The sequence below is a fragment of the Gossypium raimondii genome, chromosome 1 (genome assembly GCF_025698545.1).
Source record: "Gossypium raimondii isolate GPD5lz chromosome 1, ASM2569854v1, whole genome shotgun sequence".
Classification (NCBI taxonomy): Eukaryota; Viridiplantae; Streptophyta; class Magnoliopsida; order Malvales; family Malvaceae; genus Gossypium; species Gossypium raimondii.
In genome coordinates, this window is record NC_068565.1 from 648,796 (window position 1) to 662,558 (window position 13,763).

At 34.4% G+C, this 13,763-nt stretch overlaps 2 protein-coding genes across 4 annotated transcripts; one reads left to right on the forward strand and one right to left on the reverse strand.

Annotated features, from left to right (window-relative positions):
• The first annotated feature begins 348 nt into the window (after window positions 1-348).
• LOC105773460 (uncharacterized) lies at window positions 349-5,652 on the forward strand. Of its 2 annotated transcripts, XM_012595411.2 has the most exons (10): window positions 371-441; window positions 586-676; window positions 1,337-1,417; window positions 1,878-1,998; window positions 2,121-2,215; window positions 2,732-2,803; window positions 3,595-3,834; window positions 3,949-4,057; window positions 4,247-4,433; window positions 5,233-5,652. In XM_012595411.2, exons 2-10 carry the CDS (start codon window positions 653-655, stop codon window positions 5,327-5,329), a joined length of 1,026 nt encoding a protein of 341 aa, XP_012450865.1. In that variant the 5' UTR covers window positions 371-441; window positions 586-652; the 3' UTR covers window positions 5,330-5,652. The 2 variants fall into 2 exon arrangements, with proteins under 2 accessions (XP_012450856.1, XP_012450865.1); XM_012595402.2 differs by having other exon boundaries at window positions 349-676.
• A 1,265-nt stretch (window positions 5,653-6,917) lies between these two features.
• On the reverse strand, window positions 6,918-13,161 carry LOC105773445 (vacuolar-sorting receptor 3). Of its 2 annotated transcripts, XM_012595378.2 has the most exons (13): window positions 12,645-13,161; window positions 10,258-10,950; window positions 10,037-10,125; window positions 9,865-9,934; window positions 9,709-9,792; window positions 9,307-9,383; window positions 9,151-9,232; window positions 8,476-8,558; window positions 8,313-8,379; window positions 7,793-7,921; window positions 7,587-7,696; window positions 7,286-7,428; window positions 6,918-7,067 (listed from the first exon to the last, which is right to left on the reverse strand). In XM_012595378.2, the coding sequence occupies exons 1-12, from the start codon at window positions 12,949-12,951 to the stop codon at window positions 7,330-7,332; spliced, it is 1,890 nt and encodes a 629-aa protein (XP_012450832.1). In that variant the 5' UTR covers window positions 12,952-13,161; the 3' UTR covers window positions 6,918-7,067; window positions 7,286-7,329. The 2 variants fall into 2 exon arrangements, with proteins under 2 accessions (XP_012450832.1, XP_012450825.1); XM_012595371.2 differs by having other exon boundaries at window positions 6,999-7,428.
• Between the last annotated feature and the right edge of the window lie 602 nt (window positions 13,162-13,763).

The window sequence follows — 13,763 nt, forward strand, 5'->3', positions numbered from 1 at the left end:
ACTTCTTTATATATTATTTATTTTTTAGATTTTATTAATATTTTTTAATTTTTAAGATGATGAACTGGCACAATCTTAAAGTACTATGTAATCACATATTAACGAAATCCAGATTCATGTATCAGATTGGGAAAGTTTTCAAGTTCCGGTTTTAATATGGACAAAATATTTCAGCGACCAAGTTGGAAAAAATTGGCAAGTTTAGGGACTAGTTACTTTATCCCTAAAATTTAGGATCGATTTTAAATTTAAGCAATAGTCTAGGGACTTTTAGCAGAATTAACCTTATATATATATATATATATATATATATTAATTTGATGTTAGATATTATTTCTTACCCGTGAAGTCGGCCTAAAAAATGTTTATAACAGAGAAAAAAATAAGGCTCGTCGATGAAAAATAATTTTGTTCCAAAAGCTTAAATATTGCTTTTTCAGTGTATGAAATTAAATTTGCTATATTCATCTCAATTCAGATCTTTCTCTTCTTTTTCTTTTTAATTTTTTTTTTTTGCTTTTTAATCGTAAGCTCTCCTTAAACCCTAGCTAATTTTTCACCTCAATCCATTTCTAAAATCCGTAGCTTTGTACGGTAACGGAATCGAATTTATCAAGGTGATCGATCCCGTGCTTGATCGCTTCTCTATGCAATGGTGGTCTGCAAATGCCGCAAGGTATTAGTTATTTTTATCAATTTTTTGAGTTTTTTTTTATCATATGATGAATTTTTTGTTAGTGTTAGCGTTGTAGATTTAGATTTCTTCGTGGTGAATTTTTTAATTTTTATTTTTGAGAAATATGTGTTGCAATTTATGATTCATCGGTGGAGGTTTTAGATCTATAAAAAGTTTGTTATCGTCTTAAAAGAATTTAGCTGTTTTCAGATCATCGTTGTCTTAATTTTAGACCTTATTAATTGGAAATGCGAATTTGAAATGAACGAATCTAATAGAGATTTTAGATTTCAAGTGGAATGTTGCTTGTTATGTTATGAATTCACTTCATTATTGTAGAATATGTGTTGCGATGTGTAATTTATTGCTCAAGTTTTAGATCTATCCCAAAAAATAATCATCTTAGGACGTTTTCAGATCTTTGTTTCTTAATTTTGGATTTTATTAATTGGAAAATGTGAATTTGATTACTTAAATGAATGAATCGAACAGAGCGGGGACATTGACCTTGATATTTGGAGTGCTAGAGTGACTTGTTATGCTGTGTATTTACTAGTGTGTATTGCGTAGGATAAATTTGAGATTATGTTATCTTGTTGGGGTCAAAGCTTTGCAAATATCTCATCGTATAAACATCTATTCCTCCTTTTGGTGTTGTAGGCAACAAAGTTATATTGTTTTGTGCACAAGGTTCCAGTTTGTGGAGAATGCATCTGTTTTCCTGAGCATCAAATATGTGTGGTAAGTTTTTAACATTCAGTTTATTTGCATTCAAAACAGTATTTCCAAGCACTTTTATTGATTAAAATGGACTGGTTATGCTTTAGTGACTACACGAAAATAATAATCCTATTTATACCTAAAAAGTTGGTGTTGGCAGTGGTTTATTGTGGCGGCCTTTGTAGAGTTAGAACTCTTGTAAAAACTATTTTAGGGTCATGGATTGATTACAACCTTTTTTCTATTATATTTCTTGGGATATGTTGGATACTGTAATAGTTTACTTTACGATAACCTTTATGTGCAATTTACTAAATAATATGCAACATCATGAAAATTGCTTTTTTATGATGTTAGTACGCCAATTTCTGCCATGTATATATTAGCTTGACAGTGTTACAAACCATTTTTAAGTGGAGATGTTGTATAGAATATGCTGTTTTGGGGATTATAATGTACTTTTCTTTCCATTTTGATCTAGATTCGTACTTACTCGGAATGGGTAATAGATGGAGAGTATAACTGGCCTCCCAAGTGTTGCAAATGCCAAGCTGTGCTTGAGGAGGGTGCTGGCTCTGAAACTACTCGGTTGGGTTGCTTACGTATGTGTTTATGCTGATTAGATACTGCCTCAGCTTTTTCTTTTTATTTTATTTGATCTGTTTACAGACTGCATGTTTGACTTTTGCTGTGTAAATCTTATCATATATATTTGCTTCTTTAGATGTTATACACACAAATTGCTTGATTTCACATATCAAAAGCTTTCCTCCGCACACTGCACCTGCTGGCTATACATGTCCTTCATGTTCTACAACTGTAAGTTTTCTAATCATTATGAATCAGCTATCTCACAGTAACATCCTTCTCTTAACTATTTTTTCAAGTGATAAATTTGCGCTTGTGAAATTGTTTGTGACGCTATTCTTGAACCTTGATGGATAAGAGATGGCCATGATAAAAACTAATGTGATCCTGCTGCTTCTTTTGGAGCTAGTCAGTGTAGTTAGTCGATGAAAAGTCCTTTGCTGATTACCATTTTTCTGATGTTTTCCTCTAACTTCATTCAATTGAAACTTTTCTATGGGCTTAGTGGAAGCAGAGGGTAGATATTAATAACTGGAACAGAATTTAAATGAGATTCTCTCCTGTGTGAGAACAATTCCTTTGATCTATTACTTAAGGTATAAGAATCTGTAGAAGTTTCTTGTGGCATTCCTCAATTTGTATATTTATATGCATGGATTATAGCAGTTATGTGCAATGGTCTTGGTTAAAACTTCTGCCAGTAGTGTTTCTTTGGCTTGCCTCATTTAGCAGTGCTTTCTTGCCCAGATATGGCCTCCCAAGAATGTAAAAGATTCAGCATCTCGTCTTCATTCACTGCTGAAGGAGGCTATCATGCAGGTGAGTTCATTCTAGATTTCAGTTGTTTTAGAAATCCACTCATTCTAAATGTGAACTTTAGATATCTTTTTCTTTTTCTCAATATTTCTCTTACCAATCTTTTCTTCTGCTTTTTGTTGAGTACATCCTTTGCTTCTTTATCATATTGCCCATTGGTGCCTCGAAGTCATTCTTGCCACTTGCTAGTTGTCAGTTGTTATGCTTTTCACGATGTGGTGGTCAAGCTTGATTTTGGCCTTTCAGTGGGTGACGTGAATGTTTTGGCATTTAATTGTTACTGTGGTAAAGGTTTCCAAAATGGATGCCGTAAATTCTGCTAAGAAAATTTTCCTGTCAAATGTATTGATCAGCAGAACCAACTGCTTCCAATGAAAATTAAAGTAAAATGTAGGCCATGGAAGTTTATAGCCAAACCTCTTCTTTCCCTGTCCAGTAAAAGCATTGAACTATGAGATAGATCCCTAAACCTCATTTCCAAAGTTATTTCAAAATTATAAAACTCAAAACGCAGCCACCAGAATGTTGAAGATCCCCTCCTCATGTGGGGTGGCCACTCAATCTTTTGATGCTTCGAAATGCCGAACTTATAGATTACCCGCTGAAATTAACATCTAAATATTATCTTTAAGAAGTGCTCAAAAGAAAAAGTGATTTGGATTGATTTTAGATTTAGCATGCTCTGTCTCAGATCTTTTTTGTATTCTTTAGGCTGAAATGAATATAATTCTGAGTCGATCAACTTCCGTATCTGCTTATGTATGTTTTAAATGACTTAAGTTGCTAATGTGTAGACTGGCATGGAGAAGAATTTGTTCGGGAATCATCCTCCACCTGCATTTGCTTCAGATCCACTGGTAAACGTGAACTCTACTGGACAAAGGGATCGGGATGGGAATTCATTGCCCTCTGTGGCAATAGATGAAGGATACTCAACTGTTGCAGGACCTTCTAAACTTTCGGTGACTGAAATAATGGAGATAGATGGTCCTAGTTCAGCTGAGAATTACATTAAAGCTTCTAGTCCTGTTGCTGTAAGTTTTATTCTTGTAGATTGTTGGTTTCCCTGCTTGTATGTGTCATTTTCCGTATGTTAAATTTTTGTTTCCTTATCTTGGATGTTTGTTCTATGTTGCTACATAACCCAGCCTGTGGCTACAACTCGAAAGAGTACAGTTCATGCTGATCGACAAAATTCAGAAATCTCATATTATGCAGATGATGAAGACGGAAATCGTAAAAAGTATTCTAGGAGGGGTAAGTTAAAAAAGCCTTTGTTCATGAAGCCATTCTGCTCTGTAGTTGACTAGAATTTCCATTTTTCTCTGGCTATGACCTATTTTCATTTCAGATCTTTTTGGATAACTAGGATATATCATGATCTATTATATGCTCCGATCTCAAATTCATGATTCATTTTATCGTTTGTATAATTTGTTGTTGTAGGTCCACTTCGTCATAAGTTTCTCAGAGCATTGATTCCCTTCTGGTCAAGTGCATTACCAACTCTACCGGTGACTGCACCTCCGCGTAAAGATGCATCAAATGCGGATGATGTCCCTGAAGGTCGGTTGAAGCATCAAAGGTCATCACGGATGGATCCACGAAAAATCCTACTTTTCATGGCAATCATGTAAGTTAGCACTTATACATACATATATACAGATATGGATAACTGCCAATGCTAACCACTAGCTTACATATGCATGCACTTGCCTGTTTCTGATTAGTATGCATATATATTTGTGCTTATGACAAACCAACTAATACGGAAAGATTGAAATAAGGGAGAAAAGATCTTTAGAAATATATGTAAGTAGATTCGGTATTCGAATCTTTTGCTTGGTACGAGATTGGTTTTTTCTGCAATTGCTTTCCCTGTATGTCACGAATTTGGGTTTTATGTGTTCTTTTACCTGACTGCTAACTCATATCATTTTCCTCATCCTATCTCATATCAAGAATCATAGACTTAGGATGTCTTTGTACTGCTTATATCGGTTAATATGTCTGTATGTCACGAATCTGGGTTTTATCCGTTCTTTTACCTGACTGCTAACTCTAATAATTTTGCTCGTCCCGTCTCGTATCAAGAATCATAGACCACGGATGCCTTTGTACTGCTTATATCGGTTAATATACCTGTATGTCACAATCTGGGTTTGATGTGTTTCTTTTACCTGACTGCTAACTCGTATCATTTTGCTCATGCCATCTCATATCAAGAATCATAGACTGTGGATGTCTTTGTACTGCTCATATCAGTTAATATATCTGTATGTCACGAATCTTGGTTTTATGTTTCTTTGACCTGACTGCTAACTCATATCATTTTGCTCGTCCCGTTTCGTATTGAGAATCATAGACTGCAGATGCCTTTGTACTGCATATATCTGTTATTCAAAAAATGAACCGTCTATTGTGTTATGCAGGGCTTGCATGGCGACCATGGGTATTCTGTATTACAGAATTGCGCAAAGAGCTCTGGGCGAGGGACTCGTCGATGATGAGCCGATAGTAACTAATTAAAGTTTCAACTGCTATAAAACCTGCCTTGTCTGCTCTGACCTTAGCTTCGACAGCAGCGGTTGGGCAGATAAATTCCGAGGTACTTACTAGCCATCGGTCCCATCTTTTTAAAATATTTCCTATTTGGTGTTAATACAAAGAAAAATTGTCAATTCAATGAAGTTAAAAATGAATGTTTACATAGCTTTTCTTGGCCCTTTTTTGAGCTTTTTTTCTTCTTCTATGTTTTGTTGGTATTGGAGTTTAAATGAATGACGTTGTAAAGAGGTACCTAAATGCTTTTTACAATATTCAAGGAATTTTTTTTTTCTTGATTCAAATTATTTTAAAAGCCAACACAAAATTCTTATATGATGTTGATATATAATAGGGTATAATGAATATGATATGATACTTGTTAATAGTTCTAATATATTTAATTATTTATATTTTTACTAGTGTAAATTACATTAGTAGTCATTCAATTATATATAATATTATTTGGTTACTCAATTTTTTTAGATTTTTGGGTGTTTGGTAGTCGGCTAGTGGCAAAAAAGTACAATTGAATAGATGGGTAATTATTTTGTAATTTTTTTATAGTTGGGCGACAAGAAAATTATTAAGTCATTTTTTGCACCTTTTTAGAGTTGAGATCGAAAAAAGAAAAAAGCTATAGTTTTGGTTGATCAGTTTAGTTTACCTTTTAAGCTATCAACGAAGTTACATCGCCTGTTCATCGGGGTTCAAACTCAGTTGAGAAGTAATAAAAAAATCGTGTTTTTTATGGAGTTATACTATTTTTATATGATGTTAAAAAAACTCGCACGGGATGAGATTTAAACTTTTAATGAGTAATTTAGCCCTACTATATATTTTCATGCAATTGAGATTGAGATTGAAATTGTAAATTTGGACGCTCATGGACTTGTGCATCTTTTTCCAATTTAATTAGAAACTTTTTACCAACGGTCTATATATCTTTTAATATTTAATGCGTAAACGATTAACATCACAAAATAATGATATGAACTAAGCCTATCATAACAAATGAAAGCCAAAATTAAGTTTCTTTTTTCCTCCTATCTTCTTTAATGCAAGGCTGATTCGAATTTGACTTGATTATTCTGAATATAAGCTAATTTTAATTTAATTATAAAAAATAGTAAAAATATCAAGCCTAAAATATTAAAACTCAAGCCAATTTGAACTATAATATACCATGAACTAAACAAGTAACTCAAATTAGACTCAACCCGAAAATTTTTGCTAGCAAACCTAAGTGTAATGAACTTTAAACAACCTGATCATAAAAATAATCTATTCAAATGACTCGATTACAGAAGTGATAATATATATATATATGTAATCCAATTGACCTGATTCCTGCTGATCTAACTGGTTTGCTACTCTTGACTGTTGAATTGGTCCGAATTAAAATTTATTAAAATTTCCAAAAGGTAAAACATAGTAATTTGTTTAGCCGGTTCAATATCATTCTCTAGACGGATACCCCAGCTGGTCCGGTTCAAATTTCCTTGCTTGACTTATCCAATTGCTATAATCAATATATATTCTTTCTTTCTTTTTTTTTAAATCTGCATCAACATTACACCATAAAAGAAGCCTTTTTTTCCTTCTCATTTTGGAGTTAAAAAGTAGGAAAAGAAATACAGTAAAAAAACCCAAATGAAATAGACAGAATTGCCATTTAAATTATGGAGCAAAGCCCAAAAACAAGCTTCTGAGGATTTAGAATCTGTAAAGAAAAAAAGAAAAGCTACAGTCAGATCCTTAAGATCCGCCCCTGATCTCAACCTTTTCGGCATGAATACGGTGTTTATGCGAACTATGCGAACAAATAGTCGACTTCTATTCTGGACTCTTTTTTTTTTTTGTCTGATAAATTTTTTCTAATCGAAATAACATCCATGCTCAAAAAATCTAACTAAAGGCATAACAAGAACCATATCAAACCTGAATGATCTGAACTCCGTGAAAATATTGGAGTTTTTCGTTCTTCATGCACGATCATTGCTTACATGGTTTGGAACTTCTCCTTGACTATCCAAAGGCATGTATTGTGCCATTATAGCTCTGATTTCGGAATCCATGTATGACTGCATATGTAATAAATCAAGTGAATATTAGGGACAAGACCAGGCATTTCGACAGAAACCCAAGACTTTCAGTAAGAAAAGTCGCTTTCTTAACCAACCAATATGCAGTCCAAACTTCATATTGCAGCCTTATCTTATAATGTAATGCAACAACTTACCCTTAATCGATATTTGTAAACAAGATAAGCACCACCACCAGCCATTGCCAAGCCGATCAAAATGACTGACATAGCAGCCCATGCTGATCGTACTTCAGTACCGCTCTTACCTGAGATAGAACATGGAATCGATATAAAAACATTAATCATAAGTCATATATTCTGAAGAAAATATGTTGTAGCAAATTGAAGATCCTCCAACTCACTTATGCAGGTATCATGGTCCCTGATATACAAAAGATCTCCATTGCAAGTGCACTCGTAGCTTCCCCAAGTATTTTTGCAGCTACATTCAGGGCACTGGCAGGCTCTCTTCTCCTTGCATTCATCAATATCTGCATGATGGATAAGGCAGAAACATATAATTTAATATAACATTCCTATAATACTTGGTTGAAAATGTTGGATACGAGCCATATGAGTACACATTCTCATACGCATATCCAGAAATGTAGGATCCTTAAAGGGTCATATCCCCAAACTCATATTCAAAAATGTGTAAGGCAAGTGCTGGGAATGGATACTTCAAGAAAAATGAAAAGTCCAAACAACATAGGAACATTCAACAAACTCAAGTTTCATGCAAGTTTCTTCATTTTAAGAAAGAAGTAGGTGATGTCAATGTGTCCCGTAGCGGATAGATCCCAATTCAATCTAGTTTGAGATCCTAATCACAGCATGAAACACAGACGTGCGTTTGTGTGTATTCATTCATTCAAAACTCACCTTCACAACTTTTGACACCGTCACCTTTAAACCCTGGAGGACACTGGCATTTAACGTCTCCGTTATCCTGTTCAGAGCATTGATCAGAACATACACTTACTTTCACAAGGAAGAATAAAGAAAAAAATGGAGGAGCTTGTAAAAAATAAAGATAGCAGCTTACCAAACAAGCAGAGTATGCACTCCCATTCTGTGACTCATGCCAACAACCTCCATTATTGATCTTGCACCTTCCAGGCCCACCAGCTGAATGGCAAGAGTAATAGAATGAGCGAACATACAAATCTATGTTACTCAGACATATTCAAAATTTTTCAAGATGTAAACGTATTTTGAGAGCCCTTGGATGATCGTATCCCAATATGAATGTTTTGATATATATATGACAGGGTTACAAAGTCCTTTCTCAAGAAGAAAGTTTTAGTGCCCTTATCAAACATGCAAGACATAATAGCCAATGAGGGGCTTCAAATCAAGACATAAGTCAAAAAAACAAATCAAACTTTTCTCACAATGTGGGATTGCTAAATGCTACGTTAATCGAACTCAGGTATAAGTATCGAACACAATATGTGTCCAAAATGGGTATGTTTAATTTTTCTAAGTTTTTCAATATATTTGGAGGGACCTTAGATGGCCATAGCCCTATACCCATGTCCAAATATGTGTTGGACACGGATGTTAGATAGGCTACATGAATCCTATAATGCCATGCATCCTATTACACCCATATCATAAGACATGAATCACAAATGAACATTGAATCTGTAACTTCATATTTTAAACATTAACTTTGAAGTAAACACTTAATCCGTGCAAATAAAATCTTGATTCTCACGTTCACAGTGACTGTATCCATCTCCTTTGAATTGCACGCCATCAACCAAGGGACATTCACAAACTCTTCCTCGAAATGTATCCTAAGAAGCAAATCAATATATTCAAATAAGCTCGTGGACAAGAGAACCTCTATCAAATATGTTTTGATTCATACCCTGCAGGCTGTGAGATTTGCTGCTTTATCTTGCCAACAACCACCATTATTTTCCAAGCATTCATTCGTCTCCACATCTGCGAAAAAAGTAACTGCTATCACTAGTGTTTCAAATAACAACTGGACGGTAAGTTGAAACACTACACTGGATTTCTAAAAGCCTAGCTCTCACCTATGTTACTTAGTGTGAGAGTTGGATAAGGCCATATGTCTAACATGGATATGTACAAGTTGTTCTTAGTTTTTCCTGTATTCAGAGTGTTTTTGGAGGTCATATCCCCATACTAATATATGAAAACGTGTCAGACATGGGTACTCAAGAGAGGCAAAGAGTCAGCACCCCTAAGTGGAACCAGACTAAAATACTTCTCTTGCAAGAAAAATAAAACACGACAAACTCACCGCCACTCAAACAAACAGCTGGTTCAGTAGTCTCCTCGAAGCCGGCACATATGGCCTTCAAAACAGCACCTTTGGCCAGTTTTCCTGCATGCAGATATGTTAAGACACGGAAAGCACCCTAAATTTTATCTGGGAAATACAGGTATAAATACGAACCTCGATATTGGCGATTGTTGACAACAAGTGTAGGCAATATGGTAACATCTCCTCTAGATCCTTTCCCCACCTATGAAAATGTTTCTATTAAATAGCTTTAAAAAGGTCAAAGAAGACAACGAATTGGAAAAAGAGTAGTAAAACATAAAATATCTAAGCCTGAGAGGAATACTTGAGCATCTTGTTCTTCTTTCAGAACGGGATTCTCCATATCAGCATCTGGATCTCCCATACACTTTTCAATCTTTTTAGCATCAAGCCCTGAATGGATGATGACAAAAGAATACCATCAATTTATTACTAGTTTCCAGCAAGATTTTGATTTTTGACTGTGCTATTAATATTAACAGAAATTTTAAGATAAACCAAGGATTCTTCCAATTAACTATTTACCAAGAGATTTGATAACAACATCTGCACATTCCTTGTTATATTTTTTCTCCTTCATGGGGCATCTTATTTGAAAATCAGTCACATAATCCCACCACACCCAGGGCCTATTGGTCTCATTTGCCACTTTGAAAACACAAAGCTGCCTTAAGTTCTCAATAACTACATCTTTCCCTTCATAACCTGAGCTAAAATCTTGTTCAGGATCCGGTGCACAGTATCTTCCGCGGTTGATGCATTGAGATTTGCACTGTCGGCTTAGGGTGAAAGCTTGAGGGCAGTACCAAGTTATATAATGGGGTGTGAACTGTGTATAGCCACCTTTTTCGAGTATCTGAGCAGCACCCTTGAAATCCTTCACAAATGCCATCAGCATATCACATTTAACTCCACATTCATCATTGCTGTTGGTCCATAACTCGTACTCGACACGATCATCAGGGTGTGGAACAGCCTCTCGCCAATCGAGATTAACATTGACCATATCCCCACCACTGATAGCTTTCTTTAGAGTTTCACCAAAAGTTTTCTCGATAAGGGCAGATGGAATTGTTATATTTTCAATGTATTTGGCAGATGAACTGTCCTCTTCAGGATTGTCCATGGTTATTAATGCTTCTTCAATATCATCCGCAACAAGCACTGCAGAAGCACCTGCTTGCTGTACATTCCAAACCTTTAAAGCAAAGAAGCAATCTGGAAAAATAATAAGAAAAAAAGCGCTAAATGCAGTCTCCGCAAATATATTTATCAAAAACTAAAGAAAAATTACATCTAAGACCATAACTCAATCAAGGACAATAAGCAAATTTTACAACCTTAGCAGCAACTGGTGTCCGTATATAGGCAACACTTCAGATTTTTCTCATCTCTTTAACAGTGTAATCACATTATAGTAATGTAACTGAATTATCTAATCCGGAAGTAACTATAAGCCATTACTACCTAACGCTTAGATCAACCAGCATTTTGAACCTCGTTTTTATCACCACACATCTGTTTGAGAACCAACCAAACTCAAATCATACACTCTAAATCTATGTTCACTCGGACTCGGGTATGATTTTCAAATATAGGCACATGTTTGACACGGATATGTTTGTTTTTGTTTTTCATGTATCTGGAGGATCTTTGAAAAGTCATGTGTCCCCATATGCATGTTCGGATATTGAGTCTAAAACGGGTACTTCAAACGGATATCTAGAGGATTATTAACAGCGTAATCACATTGTAGTAATGCAACTGAATTATCTAATCCGGAGGTAACTATAAGCCATTACTACAAAATGCTTAGATCACCATTATTTCGAAACTCATTTTTATTATCATACATCTGTTTAAGAACCAACCAAACTCAAATCATACACTCTAAATCTATGTTCACTTGGACTTGGGTACGAGTTTCAAATAAAGGTATGTGTTTGACACTGATATATTCAATTTTTTTTCATGTACCTAGAGGATCTTTGAAAAGACATATCACCGCACGCATGTTCAGATATTGAGTCTAAAACGGGTACTTCAAGCAAAACTGAGAGTCAGAGAAACTTAGCTCTAAACCACTTTATCCAAACTGGAGAAAACTATACGCCATTACTACGAAATTCCTAGATAACCAGCATTTTGAAATTCATTTTTATTATCATACATCTGCCTTGAGAACCAACCAAACTCAAAGCATATATGTTCACTTGGACTCTGGGTGTGAGTTTCAAATACAGGTATGTGTTTGACACGGATATATTCAAATTTTTGTTCATGTACCTAGAAGGATCTTTGAAAAATCATATCACCGTACACATGTTCGGATATTGAGTCTAAAACTGGTACTTAAAGCAAAACCAAGAATCAGAGAAACTTAGCTCTACTTTTGTAGACACCTCTAAGGCTACATCCGTATGAAAGGAGGGAAATGAAGCTAAAAGAATGGACCTAATTTCAGAAAACAACTAGTAAGATAAAAAGAGAAAAAGACATCCGTCCAAACAACTTAAAGCAAAGCTGAAAACAAGTAAATTAATACATAAATGAATGAATAAATATATAAATAATGATAATGAAATCAAACTGATAAACCTAAATTTATTTAAATGAATTAGAGTTAAAAAATAACAACATAAATCCAAGTAGATGAAAAAAACCAAATCAATTAACCCTCAAATCCCAAACTAACAAGTAAATTATTGCCCCATAAATAAACCAAATCCAACAAATTGAACATTAAACCTAATATTAAAAATTCCCCAATTTGGAAATACTCAAATTAGCTAAAACAACACAAAAATTCCTCATCGGTCAACCATACAACAAGCAAATTATAGCTCAAATAAACAAAATCACAGATTAATTTTTCTTATAAGGCGAAAAATTCAAAAAAAAAAAAAGGGTACCTCCACGATCGACCAAAACAAAGGTAGGAAGAGAACCAGGCTTGGATTTAAACGAAATCCCAAAGTCACCAAAGCTTTTACAAGCCTTTTGGTTTTCTTTAGGGTAAACCACAACACCAGCCATGCTTCCACCATATTGAGGTATCCCAAAGTTCCCAATCGCACTATCATGGGTTCCTTTAATCTTCTCCGGCGATGTTACCGTCAAGCTGTTCTTTTCCACCACGAATCTCGCGCAACAATTGCTTATAAAAGATAATAACATAAACCCTTGAAGAAGATGATGATGGAATGTTCGTAGCTCCATACCTTTACTTTGGGTTTTCTGTTCTTGGATTTGGATTTGGATTGGATAACGATACTGATGCAGAAGATGAAGATCGTATGAAAAACATGTAAAATTAAATGGATTTTTTAATAAAAATAGTGAAAATGGCCATTAAATATTAAATCAAAAGTCGAAATCTTTCATCTTTTAAACAAACATTTTTATGATTCTTTGTTTTAAATGATTTTAGAACACAGCTAGTGAAATTTTGACACGCTATGAATAAAAAATCTTAGTCATTCACAGGTGTGGCTCGTTGTAAGAGTAAATTGCACTAGAGGCTCCTAAACTATGACTTATTTTAAATTGGTCGTTAAACTTTAAAATATTCCAATTACATCCTCAAATTTTCAAGATTATGTTAATTAAGTCCTTATGATACTAAAACCATTAAGTTCACTATTAAGTAAAATATCAAATCTTATGTGACATAATTTAAATTTTAAAAAGTAAAGCATCATTCTACTTTACAATAAATTTAACAAGTTTAGTAATGGAAGGACTTAATTGACATAACCTTGAAAATTTGGAGATGTAATTAAAATATTTTAAAATTTACAGACCCATTAAAAATGAGAGTCATAGTTTGTGGATCTCTGATGCAATTTACTCTCATTGTAATTAAGTGTTTGTGGGTTGGGTCTAGAGGTTTTTATATTCGAGTGGCCAGTTCAAGTTAGTTTAGTTTAAAAGACAATCGAGATTCTTTTCACTCGATCCATGACAATAGATGTTTTCAATTAGCTCGAGTTTTTGAGATAATTTATATGAATTATTGTTGATGTAGCCAA